This window comes from Chrysochloris asiatica, unplaced genomic scaffold (assembly GCF_000296735.1).
Source record: "Chrysochloris asiatica unplaced genomic scaffold, ChrAsi1.0 scaffold00027, whole genome shotgun sequence".
Classification (NCBI taxonomy): domain Eukaryota; kingdom Metazoa; phylum Chordata; class Mammalia; order Afrosoricida; family Chrysochloridae; genus Chrysochloris; species Chrysochloris asiatica.
This window is the reverse complement of record NW_006408545.1, coordinates 18,198,424-18,219,914: the sequence shown is the minus strand read 5'-3', so window position 1 is coordinate 18,219,914 and position 21,491 is coordinate 18,198,424. Positions and strand designations below refer to the sequence as shown.

At 40.0% G+C, this 21,491-nt stretch overlaps 1 protein-coding gene across 1 annotated transcript in view; it reads right to left on the bottom strand.

The window, feature by feature from the left end:
- The window catches only part of AK9 (adenylate kinase 9), a 175,220-nt gene that overhangs the window by 14,181 nt on the left and 139,548 nt on the right, over window positions 1–21,491 (bottom strand). The window contains exons 31-37 of the mRNA XM_006839988.1: window positions 18,184–18,189; window positions 17,787–17,986; window positions 16,836–17,054; window positions 14,352–14,565; window positions 9,388–9,589; window positions 1,016–1,162; window positions 690–910 (exon numbers count right to left, since the gene is read on the bottom strand). Coding sequence (XP_006840051.1) covers window positions 690–910; window positions 1,016–1,162; window positions 9,388–9,589; window positions 14,352–14,565; window positions 16,836–17,054; window positions 17,787–17,986; window positions 18,184–18,189 — 1,209 coding nt within the window. The remainder of the gene's footprint in view (window positions 1–689; window positions 911–1,015; window positions 1,163–9,387; window positions 9,590–14,351; window positions 14,566–16,835; window positions 17,055–17,786; window positions 17,987–18,183; window positions 18,190–21,491) is intronic.

The window sequence follows — 21,491 nt, the reverse complement described above, 5'->3', positions numbered from 1 at the left end:
AAGAATACAGCCTTGTCCCACACCTTTCTTAATTTTAAACCATTCAGTGTTCCCACGTTCTGTTTGAACAACTGCCTCTTGGTCCATGTACAGATTCTTCATGAGCACAGTTAAGTTTTCCGGAATACTCATACTTCACAATGTTGTCCATAGCTTGTCATGATCCACACAATTGAAAGCCTTTGAGTAGTCAATAAAGCACAAGTGAACATCTTTCTGATATCCTCTGCTTTCAGCCAAGATCCATAATCTTAATCCAATATACACATTGGATTTCCAGAAATATGTTTTTCTTTCTGGAAATATATAATTGGTGAGTTTGGACCGCCAACCTTGTATTCAAACCTACCTTGCAGTCTAGTGCTTATCCTACAGTGCCACACCAGGACTCCAAATTTAGTGCTATATATTTAAAATGGAGTCCCTGGGTGGTGCAAATAGTTAACACGATGGGCTGTTTACTGAAAGACTCAGAAGGAAGGTCTGGTAATCTACTTCTGAAAAATCAGCCATTGAAAATCCTGTGACCCACATAGGGCCACCATAAGTTGAATTAATTTGACAGCAACTGGTTTGGTGTTTGGATATATTTAAAATACTAGTGATTGTGGGAACAAATGTTTAAACTGAATGAAAAATAAACCAAGCATTTACAGACTTTAAATTTGTATTTTATTTTTCCTACTAACCTGATTTTATTCTTTCTAGGTATGTCTGGATATATTTATTCACCATTTGGATGTTCTTAATGACTTCATTCCATACCCACCATTTGCTGTGAAATCCATCTATCACATACCAGTTCTGATGCTGTTCTTGATAATATTGCTTAATCTCACCAATAATTTTTCGGTACTTTGAATTCTTGACAGCTGTGATTTGTGCACTGTTGTGCAATGGATAAGGAAAACTAATACAGAAACAAGGAACAAATGGAAAATGCTGTTAGAAACATGTATTTCTCCCCACCCCCCATGATTAAAGTTTATATCTTTATCATTGTTATGAACATTACCTCTGCTGCCCTTTTTTTTCCAGGAACAATCTTCTGAAAATCTCTTTGGAAGGCACATCCAACTCAAAGATGACCATGGGAATGATGGTCCTGGCTTCCAGGAGACTCATTTGAGATTTAGTTATGGGGTATCCATCGATGACAACACTAACAGGGAGAAACATGAAAGTAAAAATTCTAGATGATCTTTTCTCCTATGTCTTGCCTTCTGCCTTCTAGCACCAGCCTCTTCCTTTATGAGGAGCCTCATGCCTTTCCTTATGTAACTCCATTTTTTTTCATCTTTACATCTTTATCCTCAGTTAGCTCAATCAGAAGTAGGACAGTAGACATACAGATTCTGCTCAGAAAGCGGGGATAGGAGCGAGCTCTGAATTCAACACTTAGAGTTAGGTTTTTGGCATAATTTGAGCACTAAAACACATAATGCCTTGAACAGTGTGCTATTCAGCTGGTGCTATTATTCCAAGCATGAAACAGTGGAAAGAATATAGGCTTTAATGAGAATATCCATTTTCAAGACCCTGAGACCCGAAGAACTAGATGGTGCCCAGTTACTACTGCCAATTCTCTTAATGGGATCTCATTAGAAAGTCCTGGATAGAGCGGGGGACAATGTGAAATAAAGCTCAATATAATAAGAAGGACAAGGTTTACTGGTCAGATAGAGACTGATGGAACCCCGACACTATGATCCTTGGTCACCCTTCAGGTCTGGAACTGAACTCACCCTCGTGGTTCAATTTTCAGTCAAGCAATAGATAGGTATACGGGAGTGACAACAACACTAGTGAGGTATGCACACCATAGTCAATCTCTCAAAAATTTAAAAAGGCATCATTTACTTAAGGATAAAATGTTGGGGCATTACAGTGAATTACTTTCTATGACTTTTCTACCCATAGTCTTTGTAACTTCCACCAAACAATTTTTCCCTGCTATGTCTGGGTGAGAGAAGTGGGAAAACACAGTAATAGGATTCTATGAATCAGTTGTCAATAGTTAAGAGATTAATTGTGATGGTAAAAACTTGGAACTGTAATGCATATCAAATGACCCATCTCAGAGGCATGGATGGGGAATCTCACTACCATCAAAGATGAGCTAGGGGTGGAGCATGTCTTTTGGATGCAAGATCCCCTCACAATGAGCTTCCTTGATTCAGGGACAGAAAGCTGAGGTAACGGAGGGATGGCAAAGGAACAGCAGCAGCAGAACCAAGAGCCAGAACACAAAACAGAGCAGTGGGTTTTCCAGCCCAAAGAGCAAGTGAAACTGAGCGATTTTGGGCATGAGGCTTGCTTGCTGAGTGGGGTACCTCTAGGCACTTAACTGGGGGAGCTAGGTGTTTTGTGTATGTGTGTGTTTAAGTTTTTATTGTGAGGTTTACATGGGAGAACATCAGTCCTACACTCATCCTATTGCATTTTGTTTCATTGCAATGATTACAATCTCCTTCATGCATCATCAAACATAGGGGTTTTTTTTGTTTTGTTTTTTGACCACTGAGCTAGAGTCTATTACCTTTGAGTTGAGGCAGATAGCATAGTGTGCCCTGTGAGCATTTATCAGCAGCCTTAATAGAGCTTTGCGTAGTGGTTACGAGTCAGGCTGCTAACCTCAAGGTCAGCAGTTTGAAACAACCGGCGGTTACGTGGTAGAAAGATGAGGCTTTCTGCTCCCGTAAAGATGTACAGCCTGCACAGGGTCGATATGAGTCAGAATCGACTCCACGGCACATAACCACCACCACCAACATTGCCAAGGCAGAGAGAGGCCTGCTGGTGGGCATGGCTGAGGAGCGGCTGTCCTGACTGGAAGAATATTCTACACTGAATTGTAACCTGTTAATTTCCTAATAAATCCCATAACTTTGAGTGTGGTATCTGAGATCCGTGTGGCCATTGCAATGAATTTTCTAACTCAGTTGAGTAGAGTGTGCTGTGGGAGGTTGGTTCATTTTTTGCAACCGGAAAAGAAGTAGGAATGGAAACAAGGGACACAGGCAGGAAATGGGATCAGCAAAGCTACATGGAGGGGACTGCAATCACTGAGATGAAATGAAGTGGATGATTTGTTGAGTGTAAAACTGGTGATCTGCTCTGTGATCCTTCATTCAATTTACAATTAAAAGATTAAAAAAACAAAAATCAGTGGCAGAGAAGGGTAAAGAGTTACATAAAACATATTTTGAATCAGTCCATAAGGGGATCTCAGGTTAGTGTCATGCGTTGAAGACCAAGGCCATAGGTTTCACAAGAGAGGGTTTCATGACGGGGTGTATGTGAGGGTTGGCTATGCTCTAGGGAGTGATGGTTAGTCACAGGAATGAAAACTGAAGAGACAGCTCAAGCATGTTGGTCTCTTAACAAAGTGGCAGTAAGGGAGAGGCATGTTGTCTGTCAGGAGGTAACCACCAACTTGATGTTGTTGTTGTCAAGTGCTGTTGAGTTGGTTCCGATGCATAGGGACCATGTATAGGGCTTATGAGGGGCAGCTGGTGAGCTTGAACTGCCAACCTTGTGGTTCAAACTGACTTCGCAGTCTAGTGCATTAACCCACAGCGCCACACAAGGATAGATAATGTTACACTGTTGTTGTTAAGTGCCATCAAATCAATTCCGACCCATAGCGACCCTGCATAGGGTTCCCAAGGAGCAACTGGTGAGCTTGAAGCACCAACCTTGCAGTTCAAACGACTTTGCAGTCTGACACATTAGCCCACAGCACCACACCAGGACTCCATGTATTACATATGCATATGTTATTCCCAAGTATGTATTATAATTATTTTTACATATACATGTCTCCATAAACAGCATAGAGCTGATTACACTGTTTACATTTTATTTTAAAATTATCCTGGCATGGTGTTATAGGCTAAGCACTGGACTTCAAGGTTGGTTTGAACCACAAGATCGGTGGTTTGCTATGAGTTGGAAATGACTTGACAGTACTTACCAACAACAACCACAACAATCATTCAGTGTCTATGGGTTCACAAGTTTTTTTTAGCCAGCATTCATTTATACTAAAGGATAACTTGTCCATTGTAAAGAATAAACAGCAGTTAATTCATTCTGCATTTAATGGCAAGTTGCCGGTACTTCTCTTCCCATGGCTCAAGGAGTATCCTTTTTCATGTCTCTGTGCATATGGATCAGTGTTTCTCTAATATGTTGTTGTTTTTACATGCCATTGACTTGGTTCTGACTCATAGTGACCCTGTATGGGGTTTCTGAAGCTGTAAATCTTTGCTGGAGCAGAAAGCCTCATTTTTCTCCCACTTCCTTTAATACAGAGAACTAGAATTTCCGTGCGTTAAAAAGACTTATACCTGCAGTTGCAGATTTAAGAGGTTCTCAACATCCCCCATATAAATAAAAGATAGCCACACCTGGTTAAATTTTCAAATAAAATATAAACATACACATATAAGCCCAAACCAGCTCATTTCCTAAAGGAGACACATTAAAGTAGCTTCAGATATTATGCCCCAGAACACTAGAAACCAGAGGACAATAAGGTAATATCTATAAAATTTTGAGGGGTAAGAGATTGAGATTCAGTCAGGTTGTCATCAAGGGTGTCATCCAAACAAAAACAAACCAACTAAAGGACGGGGTAAAGATTAAAGACGTATTTAAAGAACTATATGTTTCTCATACTTTGGGAATGTTATCAGGAGGGACCAGTTCCTGGAGAAGGACATCATTATTTGGCAAAATAGAGGGTCAGCCCAAAAGAGGAAGCCCTTCCCCCTAATAAGATGGATTGACACAGTGGCAAAAACAATGGGCTCAAACGTAAGGCTGGTGTAGGACCTGGCACGGTTTCCTTATGTTGTGTGTAGGGTTGCAGTGAGTCAGAACCAACGTGATGACAGCTAATTAAAAACAACAACAGCAAAATATGTAGCATGCACAAATACTCTTTTCTTTCCATCATCAGTGGAACTGGCTAAGTTAAAAAAAAAAAAAAAGTATTGCTACAAAATCATAGATGCCATTACTAAACAAACAAACAAAAAAAATCAAAATGTGAATCTACTGGTTCTTGACACATCCTCCATTTAAGTCTATACGTGTCTGTAGGTGGGGTTCCATCTCTCTAACCCTTCTCTGAAAAATTCTGTGCTCTTCAATTTACATTACGTCAAAATGGCAGTAAGGTCAAAGGCACAATCTGAGTTCCTTGGGCATCCTTAAGATCCATTGAAATGTACTTTGAGTTTGGGAAACAAAAAGATGTCTGAATGGGCATGATCCAGGCTCAAGGGTGGATGTGGCAAGGTGTCTCAACAGAATTCTTGTAGGACAGCTCTTGCTACACTTGAAGAATGAGCAAGTGTGTTGCCTTGATGGAAAAAAATTCCTTGGTGTAATTTTTCTGATCTTTCTCTTACCAATGCAGTTTTCCATTTTCTTTCTTTCTTTTTTTTGAAAGTCCAAGTTTTTATTAATTAACAAAGAGGTTGTTATCAATGGTAGAAAAAGGTAAAGAATAAAATGGAGAAACCAGTTTTATAAGGAGATGCCCATGAGAAAATGGGAAGAAAACTTTCAAAGCTGTCATCAGCAAATCTAACTCCAATAGAGAAGGTAGCAACCTATAATGCAAATACAGTCTTATTTTCTAGTATTTTGTGTGGCCAATCTATCAGCTTCTTTGATGCCTCGATGGCCAGGAACATACTTCCACTGAATAGCCACGCCTTGGGAAGCGCTATCAATCTTCTCAAAATCATTTCTGCTGACAACATCTCTTCCAGAGGCTGTTTTCCATCTATTTTGTTTCCATTCTGTCATGCCTTTAATGACAAACTTGCTCTTAGTTTCAATGGTGAGCTTATCTATATTTTGGCTCTTTGTGTGTTCAATTGTTTTGCGAGTTTTCCATTTTCTTAAAATGTCTTCCCAATAAACCTCCATGATCATTCTATATCCTTCAAGAAAATCTATCATGATGATCCCTTTGGAATACAAAAAATAAAACCTAAAAAGATCAGTCATGATAACCTTCTGAGCTGATCTCTCTGTCTTGAATTTAACTGGCCCAGTAGATTGCCCGAGAAGTCATAGTTTTTACTTTTGTTTTCAAAGGGACCCTAACAACACTCAGAGAAAAGTGTATTACTGAAGTACTTTGTCTGAAGTCATCCACTAGTCACACTGACATATTTAAACACGTTTTTTGAGGATAAAATCCTAGTAGCACTACATTTGAAGGATCTCTGGCAGCATAGTGGTTACGAATTGGGCTGCAAACTTCATGGTCAGCAGTTCGAAACTACCAGCTGTTTCGTGGGAGAAAGATGAGGCTTTCTGTTCCCATAAAGATTTACAGCCTTGGAAACCCTGTACAGGGTCGCTATGAGTCGGAAGCGACTCTACGGCACATCACAACAACAATCAACAGCACTACATTTGAGTTTTCCTCATACACGCACACACATATGAGGATGAGTCAAAAATTATCTGCACTCTGATGATGTTAAAATGCCTGTCCATGTCCACAGCTGATGACAACACTGAGTGTGCACCTGAAATAATTTTGTCAAATAGAAGAGTGACAGTGGATTATGTTACAAATCATTTGCAAATCAGCTGTGCCTCTGCCTATGAAATAATCCACTACGATTTGGGTTTCAAAAAGTTCATGTGAGATGGGTACCAGAACAACTCACAGAAGAACATAAACAGAAGCGTCTGGACATCTGCAAACAAAATTGGGACCGATACTCGTAGGAAGGTAAAAGCTTCTTTAAAAAATCATTACTGGTGACGAGACATGGATTCATCACTACAAGTCTGAGAGTAAACGGCAGAGTATGGAATGGAAACATCCTCAATCATCAACCAAGAAAAAATTCAAAAGTTAACCATAAGCTGGAAAATCGATGCTTACAATTTTCTAGGATTCTCAAGGGCCAGTATTGGAACATTATCAGGAAAAAGGTTCAACAATCAACAGTGTTCGTTACAGTGAGGTACTCACTGAAGAGCTGAAGCCTAAATCTGGGATTAAACACAGAGGACTGCTAGCACGACAATGCTCATCTGTACACTTCTGTCCACATTGCAAAACTTCATTTTGAGGTGTTAAAGCATCCTCTTTATAGTCCTGAACTTGCTTCATTGAGCTTTTTACCTGTTTGGTCCCCTGAAAGCAGCCCTTCAGTGATGAATAAGTGCAGATTGCGGTGTCATGCCTCGAAGCTCAGCCTAAAACATTTTTTAAATAAGGGAATATGAAAGCTTGTTGACAGATGAACAACGTGTTATTGAAAAGCAAGGAGATTATGTTGAAAAATTATGTACTTGTCTTTTCTAAAAGCTGATTAAAATACATTCTAAACCAGTGTGGTTAATTTTTGACACACCCTGGTATATACCCCCAACTTAAGTGTTTTGTTGTTGTTAAGTGCCATCGAGTCGATTCCAACCCATAGCAACCCTGTATAGGGTTTCCAAGAAGCAGCTGGTGAGCTTGAACCGCTGACCTTGCAGTTCAAACGGCTATGCAGTCTGGTGCATTAACCTACAGCATCAAACCAGGACTGGTTGTTATTGGTAATACAATAAAAAATATTTACCAGGACTTTTCCTATAGCCTAGGTCCCAAAGCTGAGGACAGTTAGTGACGGTGCTGCCACAGAACTGAGAGACCCCCCCATACTAGATTAGGGATTGTCACTAGCTCAACCTATATGTAACGCCTGGGATTCACTTGAGGAATGTTCTTTCAGAGGACTTCGTAGAAGTGGTGTTTCCCTTTTTCTCCTTGTAAGGAAAAAGAGTCCTTTCTCCAATGGACAGTAGAAGGAGTTCTAAGAGAGCCTTGAGTAGAGACATGAGTATATTCACTGCCCTTATTACTGCTAGCAGTCTAGAGTACCAGAAGGCTCTTGGGAGAACCTGACAGGTGTTCACAGGAATTTTGGGGCAGGCCTGGTAATGTCCATAACAGTTATTGTTGTTCTTAGGTGCCTTCAAGTCAGTTCCAACTCATAGCAACCCATGTACAACAGAATGAAACACTGCCCGGTGCTGCTCCATCCTCACAATGGTTGTTACAATTGAATCCACTGCTGCTGTCATTGTGCCAATCCATCTCAATCCATGGGGGGGGGGGGGTGTCTTCCTCTTTTTCACTGATCTTCTACTTCATCAAGTGTGTTGGCCTTCTCCAGCGACTGGTCTTTCCTAATAATGTGTCAGAAGTATGAGAGACTAATTCTCAACATCCTGGGTTTTAACGAGCATTCTGGTTGTACTTCTTCCAACACAGATTTGTTTGTTCTTTCCACAGTCCTTGGTACCGTCAATATTTTTCTCCAACACCATAACTCAAATGCATCAATTCTTCTATGGTCTTCCTTACTCATTGTCCAACTTTCATGTGCAGTTGAGGTTATTGAAACTACCATGGCTTAGGTTAGTCCTCAAACTGATACCTTTGCTCATCAACATTTTAAAGAGGTTTTGTGCAGATTTGTCTATTGCGATATGTTGTTTGATTTCTTGACTGCTGCTTCCATGAATGATTCCAAGCGAAATAGTGATTTCAAGCAAAATGAAGTCTTTGACAACTTCAATGTTTCCTCCATTTATCATGATGTTATCTATTGGTCCAGTGATGAGGATTTTCATTCTCTTGACACTGAGCTGCAATTTATACTGAAGCAGAAGGCCACAAAAAGGAGCCAGCAGTTGGTCACTGTATGGTGGGGCAAAGGGCTGCCATTATGCAGGCGCACAGGTAGCAGCTGGGCTGGAGATATCTTGCAAGACCCTGCCCAAGAGGACTGATGCTGGGCACTTATAAGTCTGTCATGACGACAGACATTTAACAGTCAAGTAACTAAAAGAGCTCTAACCCTTTCTTTTCTTGCCTTTCCACTCCCTAACCAATTGTGGAAGTGTGTAAGGACACATTTTTCCGGCTTTGGTTTTCTACCTATGTTGTTGCTAAGTACGGTGGAGTCAGTTCCATCTCATAGTGACCCTACACAGGCTTTCCGAGGCTGTAAATCTTTATGGGAGCAGAAAGCCTCATCTTTCTCCTGTGGAATGGTTGGTAGTTTTGAACTGCTGACCTTGAGGTTAGCCGCCCGATTTGTAACCACTACGCTACCAGAGAAAATGGAGTTCCATTAGACAGTTTGTCTCTGAGTTCCTTTAAGAGCAAGAAACTTAACATTCTATAACTTAAGGGCATGGAACTGACCTGCACATACATAAAACGATCTTGGTTTTTAAAATATTGGCACGAAATTACCAAAACGGCATGGTTTCCAAATTTTGCATAGTATGCAATTTCTTGACAGATTTAATTCTTCCCTCCCTTTCCCAACCCGACTCCTCACTTACCCGGCAGTATTGCACACACTGTCCATTAGACAGACTTCTAAGGCTTGAATAGCCAGTTCATCGGGTGCCGTCAGTCCTTTATAAAGATGCCAGTTTAACATAAGTGCCAGTTCTGTTTCTGGCTGGTTGGTTAATACATAGCGGAGAGCTTCTCCTATTGATAAGTGCTTTAAGCCATATTCACTCGCAATTTTTTTGGCAACTGAAAAACATTTAAATTTTGAAAATAGTTAACCTCACAAACTCATCTGTCAACCTTAGTTTCAGACTGTAGTTAATGACAGCAACAGTAAGCTAATTGCATGTTCCTCAAAGAAATTTTATAAATGAAACTTGCCACATTTTATTGAATCATGCTGATAAAGGTCAGTCATTAGTACTTCAGGTATGTGGTTAATAAGCCAGCTCTGGCTTCTCCTCAATACTAAACCAACATTTCATTTAAGTGTCTTCTTCTGTGCAAGATAGCAATATTTCTAAGATTACTGTGAGGTATCCTATTTGTATTACTCATATTTGGTATTATGTCAAAAAATAGCCATGTAATATTCCTGTTTCATTGGATTGTACCTGGTTGTCCATTTCCATACAAGATACTGCAATCAGGAGAGCACAACCTACACAGTTGTTAGCTGCTGTAATGCCAGTATTGACTCATGGTGACCCCATGTATAATACAACAAAACATTGCCTGATCCTATGCCATCTATCAAGGAGCCCTGGTAGTGCTTCAGGATAAGCACTGGACTGCTAACAGTGAGGTGGTCAGTTCAAACCCACCAGTCACTTCACAGGAGAAAAATGAGGCTTTCTTCTCCTGTAAAGATGTATAGTCTTGGAAACCGTACAGAGGGTTGCTGGGAGTCAGAATCTTCTCAGTGGTTGTGGGTTTTGGTAGGTTGTGCCAGTGTGGATTGGACAGTACTCTACTGTGATCCATAGAGTTTTCAGTGGCTAAGTTTTGGAAGTAGATTGCTCGGCCTTTCCTCCTTTCTGTCTTAGTCTAGAATCTCTGCTAAAACCTGTTCACCATGGAAAGACTATACAGAGTCAGTGTAACAAAAAGAGTTGGTTGATGTTCAATTATTTCAAGAGGTACCATATGATCAAGAATCGATGATAATGAAGGAAGAAGTGTGCTGAAGTCATTGGTGAAAAACTAAGGCTTCAGGAATTGATGGATTAGAAATTTACGTTTCAGCACACTGAGGCAGTGCTAGATGAGTTCACGCATCTATACCAAGACATTTGGAAGATAGCCACCTGACAAGCCAATTGGGAGAGAGCCACAATTGTGCCCATTCCTACGGAAGATTACCCAATGGAATGTGAAAATCATCAAACAGTATCATCAATACCACATGCAAGCAAAATTTTCCTGACGGTAACACAAAACCAGTTGTAGCAGTGCATCAACCAGAAATTCAAGCAGGATTCAAAAGAGGATAGTATTAATGAGAGGTCAGGTGGATGTTGGCTGAAAGCAGAGAATACCAGAACAATGTTTACCTGTGCTTTGTTAACTATGCAAAGGATTTCGGCTGAGTGGATCATGACAAATTATGGTTAACATCAAAAGAATGGGTATTCTAGAGTACTTAATTGTGCTCACGAGGAATCTGCACACAGACCAAGAAGCAGTTGCTAGAACAGAACAAGGGGATGCTGAATAGCTTAAATCAGGAATGAATGGTGTGCGACAGGGTTGTATTCTTTCACTATACTTATTCAATCTGTATACTTAGGCAATAATCTGAGAATCTGGATTATATGAAGAAGATGCTGGCATCAGGATTGGAGGAAAGCTCATTAAAAACCTGCAATATGCAGATGATACAACTGTGCTTGCTAGAAGAAAAGAAGATGAAATATTGATGAATACCAAAGACCACAGCCTTTAATATGCATTGCACGTCAGTGTAAAGAAATCAATAAATAACATCATGATAAATGAAGAAAAGATTGAAGTTATCAAAGAACTTCATTTTGCTTGGATCCATAAACAATGATCATGGAAGCAGCAGTCAAGAAATCAAATGACACACTGCATTAGGCAAATCTGCTGCAAAAGACCTCTTTAAAGTGTTAAAAAGCAAAGATGTCACTTTGAGGACTAAGGAACACCTGACCCAAGTAATGGTATTTTCAACCACCTCAATATGCATGTGGAAGTTGGAAAGTAGGATGACCAGAGAAGAACAGATCCATTTAATTAAAAAAGAAGAATATTGAAAGTGTCATGGATATGTTGTTGTTGTCAGGTGCCATCGAGTCGGAACCGACTCATAGCAACCCCATTCACAGCAGAACAAAACCATGTCCAATCCTGGGCCAACCTCACCACCGCCGCCACACTCGATGCCATCAATGATGCCACCTGACTGATCCATCTCGTTGGGGGTCTTCCTCTTTTTCTCTGACCCTCCATCTTACCCAGCATGACATCCTTTTCCAGCGACTGTTCCCTCCCTACAATATGTTCAGAGTATGAGAGACGAAGCTTAGCCATCCTGGCCTGCAAGGAGCACACTGGCTGCACTTCTTCCAAAACGGATCTATTGGTTCTTTTGGCAGTCCATGGCACTTTTAGTATTCTCCTAACACCACAATTCAAAGGCATCGATTCTTCTACAATCTTCCTTATTCACTGTCCAGCTTTAGCATCCATATGAGGTTATTGAAAATACCATGGCTTGGGTCAGGCGTACCTTAGTCCTCAAGGTGATATCTTTGCTCTTCAACACTTTAAAAAGCTCCTGTGCAGCAGATTTGCCTAATGCAATACGTAGTCTGATCTCTTGACTGCTGCTTCCACGAATGTTGATAGTTGATCCAAGAAGAATGAAGTCCTTGACAACTTCAATCTTTTCTCCATTGATAAGAATGTTGTTTATTGGTCCAGTGGTGAGGATTTTTGTTTTGTTGACATTGACATGCAATCCATACCGAAGGCTGTGTTCCTTCATCTTCATTAGTAAATAAGAACAAACAAATTGGTCTTGGAAAGAAGTGCAGTCAGAATGCTCCTTAGAAGTTAGGATGGCTAAACTTCGCCTCTCCTACTTTGGACACATGGTCAGGAGAGACCAGTCCCTGGAGAAGGACATTAAGCTTGGTAAACTGGAGTGTCAGTGAAGATGAGTAAGACCTCCAAGGAAATGGATCAACATAGTGGCAGCAACCATGGGCTCAAACAACAATAGTGAGGATTGTTCTGTTGCTCATAGAGCTACTACAAGTTATAATTGACTTGAATGCATGTAACAACAGCAACAAGCCTCCTAAATTGTAAGAAAATAAATGACTGCTTATTAAAGTCATCAAACCATCCCCTTGTTATATTTTTGCTGTAACAGCATAGATAATGAAGGCAGTGCCATTGGCTGAAACAGGAGTACTATTGGTTTCTGTTTTTCCTGAGTGAGACCCACTGCAACGTCATCTAGATGATTAAATGTGACTATGCTGTGTAGTGCGTGGTTTCTGAGAGCTGCATGCAGATGGCAGTGGGTGGATACATGAAGGAGAGGTCAACTTGTCCTATGGAGGCCACAGTCAGAGGCACCCAGATGGGTAGCTTCTATGAGAGACACAGAGCCCTTAATCTCAGCTTTGCCTCCATTCCGGGATCAGACTTATATTTTTAAAGTTCTAAAAATAATTAAGCTTTTAAAATGTGACATTTTATTTAAAAAAAAAAAAAGCACCCAAAAAACTCTTATTTCTACAATGAGAAATCAGAGTGCCTTGCCTCGATTTTCACCTTTTGCTCTGGATGTGAGATTTTATTTTCAATGTCAATGTTCCGTTCTCCTTGGAAAATATGACTATCTTTGTGAACATTTAGAATACAGCCATTTAAGAGCCTTTCGTCATGTTAGATATTTTAAATGGATAAAATAAACTTTTCATCTTTTCAGCTCAAGAGCTGGAACACAAAACTCCCCTTATTATTTCTGATGACAAGTTAATCTTTGACATTACCTTTCCTCTTCATTTTCTATTCAGTTATTGAATCGTAGTTTTTCCTTTGAAATCTCTTGCATATATGTCCTTTCTCTAGAATTTTCATTGCTAGACCAAACACTGTTCATGCTGTTCTAGTACCAGCTTGAAAAACTATGACCAAGTTATTATTAGACTATTTACTTAAAAAAAAAAAGCTATCTAAAGTTATAAAAATTCAAACATTACAGGAATATTGTTTATCAACTGTCTTTTCCAGCAATGATCAAGAATTGCTTTTATCCTTTAATCTATTAATTGGTTATATTAATTCTTTCAACACAAATAAATGCAAAGATATTGTAATATATTAATCAATTTTCTAATATTTTATTTAGATGTTGTTGTTGTTAAGTGCTGTCAAGTTGGTTCCTACCCATAGAGACCCTGTACAGGGTTTCCGAGGAGTGGCTGGTGGGTTTGAACCACTGACCTCATGGTTCAAACTGACCTTGCAGTCCAGCACACTATCCTGGCAGCACCACACCAGGACTCCTGATTCTATATTTGCAAGTGACATTGAGCTTTAATTTCTTGTACTACCTTCACTAGATTTAGATATCAGGGCTATGCTAATTTAAAAGTGAACTTGTATTCTCTTATACCTTTTTGATTACAGGGGCTATATTGTCTTAATAAAAAAATAAACTAAAAATAAATTGGGAAGTTCACTGTGTTTTTCACTGCTCGGAAAAGCTTACAAAAGCACAGAAATGATCTCTTCTTTGAATTTTTAATTCTTTGAGAGTTTGATATAAGTTTCCTTTAAAAATAATTTGGTTCTGGAATATTTAGGAGTGGAGTAATACTTTTAAAATACCTTGTCAATATATTTAAATTTTCTGCTTTTTTTTTTGAAACAATTTTGAGAGTTGATTTCCTGGAGAACTGGCAAGAGTTTTCATTATTATAAGTACTTACAAGCATAGTGAGGAAAACAAAGACAAACACACCCTCACCTGTAGTCTTCCCAGATTTTGGAGGCCCCACAATTGCAATTCTAATGGGCATTGTCGGCTTCGGTTTTGGCTGGCGGATATATTTGATTGGGTTCTTCATGAATTTTTCTTTGCTTTCCTTATTAGATAAAAAGTAAATATACTGACGATGGATTACAGGATAACTTGGATTTTCTGGAGTTTCAACTGGCTTGATTGTCTCACCTTCACTTAGCTGCAATATATACACAGTTGAATTTGTAAGTTAATGTTAATTTATATAGCATTAAAAAATTGTAAATGAAAAAAATCTTTCTTACAGAATAAGGAAAATAATTACAATAAAATATTAATATTAAATATCTGTAAAAAGTTCAAATTACTTTATATCTACACGCAATCAATTAATTGGTGCACTTAACCCCGGCAATGCAGTGGTTAAGCACTTTGCTTCTAACTGAAAAATCAAGAGTTTGAACCCACTGGCTGCTCCTTGAGAGAAACATTGAAAAACCAAACCAAACCCACTGACTCATCGTGACTCTATAGGATATAGTAAAACTGCTCCATAAGGTTCTTTAGGGGAGCAGACTGTCCATCTTTCTCCAGCAGATCAGCTGGTAGGTTCAAACCAGCCCAACACTCCACCCATGTGCCACCAGGGTTCCTTCTGTAAAGACAGCTGTAGTTGTTAAGTGCCATGGAGTCAATTCCGACTCATAGTGACCCTGTAATTAAATCAACCCAAATCCACTTCTATCCAGTTGACCCTATAGCAACCCTCTAGGGCAGAATTGAGCCATAGGGTTCTAGCACCTGCCTTTCAGTGAGCAGCCAATGCTTAACCCACAGCCTTGGAAAACCTACCCTACCCAATAGGGTCACTTTGAGCCAGGACTACCTGTTTATTATAGTTATAAAAATCCAGTCATTGCCATAGAGTTGATTTGAACTCATAGTGACACCTTACACTGATATGGCTTCATTAACATAAGAAAGAAAACCCAGTCCCAAATGAGATTGCACCCATACCTATATGGGTTAGGATACCAACACATTTAAAAATTCAATCCACAAAAATTCCTAAGGTAGGGGATCTTTGGGGGTATACTGGCAGCCACTCATTATGAGTTGGAATTGGCTTCATGGCATTCAACAGCAAGTCTTTGATTGGTCATTGGATGACCAAGCATCAGCTATCCCTGGACTTGACAAAGTAGGTGTGAAATGGTGGAGTACTCTCTTCCCCCTCCCACTGCCCCCAGAGCTACTATGAGTTAAAATCAACTGGTCGGCAACTAGTTTACTTTAGTTTTTTCCTCGAGCTACATCAGGACAGTTGTCACTGGTCAGTGGCATTGTCAATATCATCATCCTTGGGAAGGAGCAAAGTTCATGGCTGGATTGACGGTTAAGTAGAATGAGAAGTAGAAATTCAGGCATTTGGGAGTGATAGTTGTCTGCTATACACTTGGTAATAAAAGAAAACCTGAAAGTTCAGTGATTCCATTACAAATTTCCTAGTTAAATAGGAATCTTTCAGTAGTTTCTGCTGTTGTCTAAATAATCTAGCATGCAGCCTTGCTCCTCTGTAGGTCTGAATGCCATTGTGTCAGATTAGAACTGCAAACCCACTATGCTACCAGAGCTCCAATGCACTGTCCTAGGCTACATTAAAAATTACAGTATTTACAATAAAATTCATGGTAGCATCTGCTCTACTGTGAGGATCTAAGACCATCTAGAGAAAATTGTGCTCACTTCTAGCCTCATTTTCAGGGGTGCAGACTAACTGGAGTGAGTTAAGGAGAGAAGGACTAGGATTTTTGGAGACTTGAAGTCATTTTACATGAAGAACAGTGGCAGGAACTAGGGATACTTTAGTCGGAGAATTGAAAACTAAAAGGTGATGGATATTTTCCTGGCTAAGATTTACTGAAAACCATTTTACATTTAAAGTTATTGAATTCTGATGGGATTAAATCTGTTTTTTGACACTGCATATTGTTTTCCAATGCAGTACTTGGACATGAGTTTGTAAGGAGCATTCATTGTTAATGAAACCATTTTGAATGTCAATTGTTAATAATTAGTTGTTAATATCTAATTTCACACTTTTAGAAAGCTTCCTCAGTCTTGTATTTGATCACAAAGACCTAGTGGCACTGTTCTTCCATTGTAAAGTTAAGGAAGCAGAATCAAAGAGACTGATTGATTTGCCTAAAATTAGATAGTAAGGTAATTTAGTAATAATTTCACTACTATAAGGTAAAACCTAGTTGAAATTATGTTATCACTACAGAAACAGATGAGAGGAATTAAATCCTTCAATGACCTTTCCATATTAGAAAGGCAAAGCGACCAAAATTTAACAGTTAGTTATGAATACTGTAAAAGACTTACACTTTTTTGGTATTTCCTGCTGCCTTTTTCATAGAATATCTTCCTTAAAAGAAAAAGAAGCATAGGAAAAACATGTCTTTCTGATTCATTTGCTGACATTACCTTTACAGGGTCCCAGTATCCAAATGAGCTCAGATATTTGTAGGTAAAGCTGAGCATTTTCTGGGCTAGGTGTGGTGTAATCGGGTAACATTTCTCAAAAATGCTGGCCCGGTTTTCCACCAGAGGTTTCACTTTGGTATTCAACATGTATTGTACAATGCGAGGTTTCCGAGCTCCATTAATGCTTATGATGGGTATCCAAAACTTCTCAAACTCGTCCTGAGCAGTGAAAACACAGAAGTAATACATATTCAGTGAGAAAAAGGCTGATAGTGTTGAGTCAGGTCATTGACACAGCTAGTGCAACTCACAGTCACCCTCCAGGGCAGAGCAGAGCTGCCTCAGAGGGTTTCCTAGACTGTAATCTTTACAGGTCTTTCCACCCTTTGAGTAGCTGGTGGATTTGAACCACCAATCTCTCAGCAGTTGAGCACTTTAACCATTGTACCATCAGGGCTCCTGATAGTGGTGGGTGGTTGTGTGCTGTCCAGTCGATTCTGACTCACAGTGACCCTATATAGGGTTTCTGCGGCTGTCAATCTTTCTGAGTGCAGAAAGCCTCATCTTTCTCCCACAGAGCCAGTGGTAGATTCGAACTTCTGATCTTGTGGTGGGCAGCCCAACACGTAACCCACTATGCCACCAGTGCTCCTATCTCATTCTAAAGGACAAATATTTCTAATCTTTTGAGTGGTTGTGTGCTGGCAGTCCAAACCTCTGCCTTGTGTGGCTTCCAAGTTGCCACCAACTTACAAACTCGTTTTCATAATTATAAGTGATATTAACAAAATACATTTGTTTTGAAATGTCTAAAAAACAAAACAAAACAAAACTAGGGCATAAACCAAATTGTTTTTGTTTTGCTTTGAAATGTTACTTTTAAAAAAATTGTGATGAAACTGAAATGTTCCTTTTTAAAATTATGGAAAGTAATGAAGGAAAAGCAATAACCTGTATTATTTGTAAATTACTCATATCTGCTTCAAATTTTTCTACCAGTTCATTTCTCAGACGTTCAATGGCATCGGTTTCCTGTTCTTCATCTTCCTCACTCATCTCTTCCTCTTCTTTTGGAAACTCTTCTTCAAGAATGTTGTCAATATTATCATATTCCTCTTCTTCAGGCTCTTCCTCACTAATGATATCTTCATCTTCTTTACCAGAAAGCTGAGGAAGAAAAGATGATCAATTGCTATATATGACATGTGTAATCAATGACAGTATTAACTAATCATATGCAATATTCTACAATAGCCGGATGATGGTGTTAAGTGCCATTGAGTTGAGTCGATTCCGACCCATAGTGACCCTGTATAGGGTTTCTGAGGAGCGGCTTGTAAGCTGGAACCTCTGACTTTGCAGTTCAAACAGACTTTGCAGTCTAATGCATTAACCTACAGCATCACACCAAGACTGGTTGGTATAGCCAAAAATACCAAACCTACTGCCATCGAGTTGATCCTGACTCATAGCAACCCTATAGGATGGAGTAGAACTGCTCATTAAGGGTTTTGAGACTGTAAATCTTTATAGGAGCACATGGCCTCTTCATTTTCCTGAGGAACAGCTGGTGGCTTGAACCACAGACTTTTACAACCTAATGCTTATCCTTCAGTGCCACAAAAGTCCTTATTGTGTTGTATGTTGTTAATGTTGTTAAGTACTGTCAAGTTAGGTCTGACTCATAGTGAACCTGTACAGGGTTTCCAAGGAGCAACTGGTAGGTTCAAACCGCCGACCTTGGAGTTCCGCAGTCTAGTGCTTCATTGTGTAGTCCTGTAGTCCAAGAGTTCATTGTGTTGTATAGGCTTTAGATATTATAGTTCTGTTTACAGAAAACAGAACTCATAACACTTCGCTTCCTGCTCCAGCTCCATACTCTTCTCCCTGTCTCAGTCCGGCCACTAAGTCCATCCAGAAACCTCGGAATGCTCTTGACTCCTTGCTCCCCATCTTTGACCATGAATGTTTCCAAGTACAGCACTCCTAACAACTCTCAAATCTCTCTTCTCTTCAGCCCCACCTCACTTTGCCATCTCATTATCTAGAATTCCCATCATCTCTGGATCAGCTTGCCCTTTCTGAACAACCAAGTTCTTGTTCCTGCAGAGGTCCCTGTAGGGAAGAAGGCCAGAGGATCAGTGCTCATTCCTTTCTTGTTCTTTCTCTGCTCTTCTCCCTCCAAAGGAGTTTGTCCTAGGCCCAGTTTCTCAATTCTTGTCTTTTTAAATGGTAATTTGAAACCATTAAATTCTGAGGGCACCAGAGAACCTGGAAAGAGTGATCCTTAAGGAGAGAGGAGATAGAGCAGAAACAAGGTCTCTGAGGACTTGGAGGCATGAAACAGAAGCCTCTATACAAAGGGGTTTGAAATGAAAGATAGTAGTAATAGCTAATAGAAGTCTGGGGGTAGCACTGTGGGATAATGCACTGGACCGCAAGGTTGGTTTCAATTGCAAGGTCGGCAGTTCAAATTCATCAGTTGCTTCTTGGAAGCCCTTTACAGGGTCACTATGAGTCCAAACAGGGTTGTATACTTTCACTATATTTATTCAACCTGTATGCTGAGCAAATAATCTGAGATGCTGGGTTATATGAAGAAAAACATGGCATCAGGATTTGAGGAAGACTTAATAACAACCTGCGATATGCAGATGATACAAACCTTGCTTGCTGAAAGTGAAGAGGACTTTGAACATTTACTGATGAAGATCAAAGAGCACAGCCTTCAGTATGGATTACATTTCAAGGTAAAAAAAACCAAAAATCCTCACCACTGGATCAATAAACAACATTATCAATGGAGAAAAGATTGAAGTTGTCAAGGACGTCATTCTTCTTAGATCAACAATCAAAACTCATGAAAGCAGCAGTCAAGAAATCAAATGACGTATTGCATTAGGCAAATCTGCTGCACAAGACCATTTTTTTATTTTTGAATAAGAGAATGGATATTTATTACATTCTTTTTGCATTCATTCATGTATTCTTTCCCCCATGCATTCATTTCAGTATACATTCAGTGCCTACTATGTGCCAGGCATTGTTGTAAGTTCTTGGGGACACCAGCAGACAGCACAAACAGCAAAGACAAAAATTCTTGGTTTGAGGCTGTTTACATTCCAACAGAGATTGAGAGAGAGGACAAAAAACAGTAAGAATCACACAAAGGTAAATTATACAGTATGTTTGAAAACAACAAGCACAAAGGAAAGAAAGGTACAAAGGGAAGTAGGGGAGGGAGGTTGGGAATATGGTGAGGAAGAAGGACTGCGTTTTTAAATAGGATGGTCTCAGGGGAATGGAATTTTTTTTTTCTTTTAAATGTTTTATTGTGAATTATGTGATAGTTTACATGGGAGAACATTAGTTTTACATTCATCCTATTGTATATCGTTTCATTGCCATCCATGGTTACAATCCCCTCCATGCATCATCAACCAACCAAAGGATATACACTACAAGCCTGCCCCTCCCTCCCCCGCCCCCGGTCGTCAGCACACAGCCCCTCTCTCTCTCTGTGTCTAAAGTCCCCAATTGCTCCATCTCTCCACGTCATCGTACAAGACCTTTTTAAAGTGTTGAAGACCACTTGAGGACTAAGGTGCGTCTGACCCAAGCCATAGTATTTTCAATAACCTCATATGTATGTGAAAGCTGGACAGTGAATAAGGAAGATCGTGGAAGAATTGATGCTTTTGGTGTTGGAGGAGAATATTGAAAATGCCATGGGCTGCCAAAAGAACCAACACATCTGTGTTAGAAGAAGTGCAGACAGAGTGCTCCTTGGAGCACAGGATGGCCAAACTTCGTCTCTCATACTTTGGACATATTGTCAGGAGCGTCCAGTCACTGGAGAAGGATATCATGTTTGGTAAGGTGGACAGTCAGAGAAGAAGAGGAAGACCCCCAGAGAGATGGATTGGCAAACTGACAGCATCAATGGGCTCAAGCGTGCCCAGGATCAGGCAGTGTTTCGAACTGTGTGCATAGGGTTGCTATGAGTTGGTACCGACTCGATGACACCTAACAACAACAACAACAACCATAGGAGTTCTGATGTAGTGCTGTAGGATAAGCACTCTACCGTTTGAATCTCAAGGTCAGCTGCTCAAACTCATTGGCTGCTCCTTCGAAAAAACCCAATACAGGGTTGCTGAGTCTCAGCTGACTGGATGGCACTAAACAGCAAAGACAACATACAAAGGGGTTACCTTACAGAACACTCTTTAGTCACACCATGAGACTAAAATACCACATGGTGGCGATGTTTTCCTATGAAATGAATGCTACCTTGAATGATTTCTCACATCAAAAAGGCTTTATTTGCTGCTAAGAAGCCAGACAGTAGAGACAGTGGTTTTTGTTGAGGGCAAGAAAACACAGCTGCAAAGGGCTGTAGCAACACCTGAGTGACCAGTTCATACTCAAAAGATAAGTCCTACAGTGACTTATTCTACACAAAGAGGGAAAGAGAGACTGAAACTCCAGCACAGTGTCTGGACTCAGGACGGGTTCAGTTCTGATTATAACACTCAGTAATCCCCAGGAGCTCTGGTAGTGTAGAGGTTACCAATCAGGCTGCTAACCGCAAGGTCAGCAGTTCGAAACTATCAGCTGTTCCGCGGGAGAAAGATGAGGCTTTCTGCTCCCTCC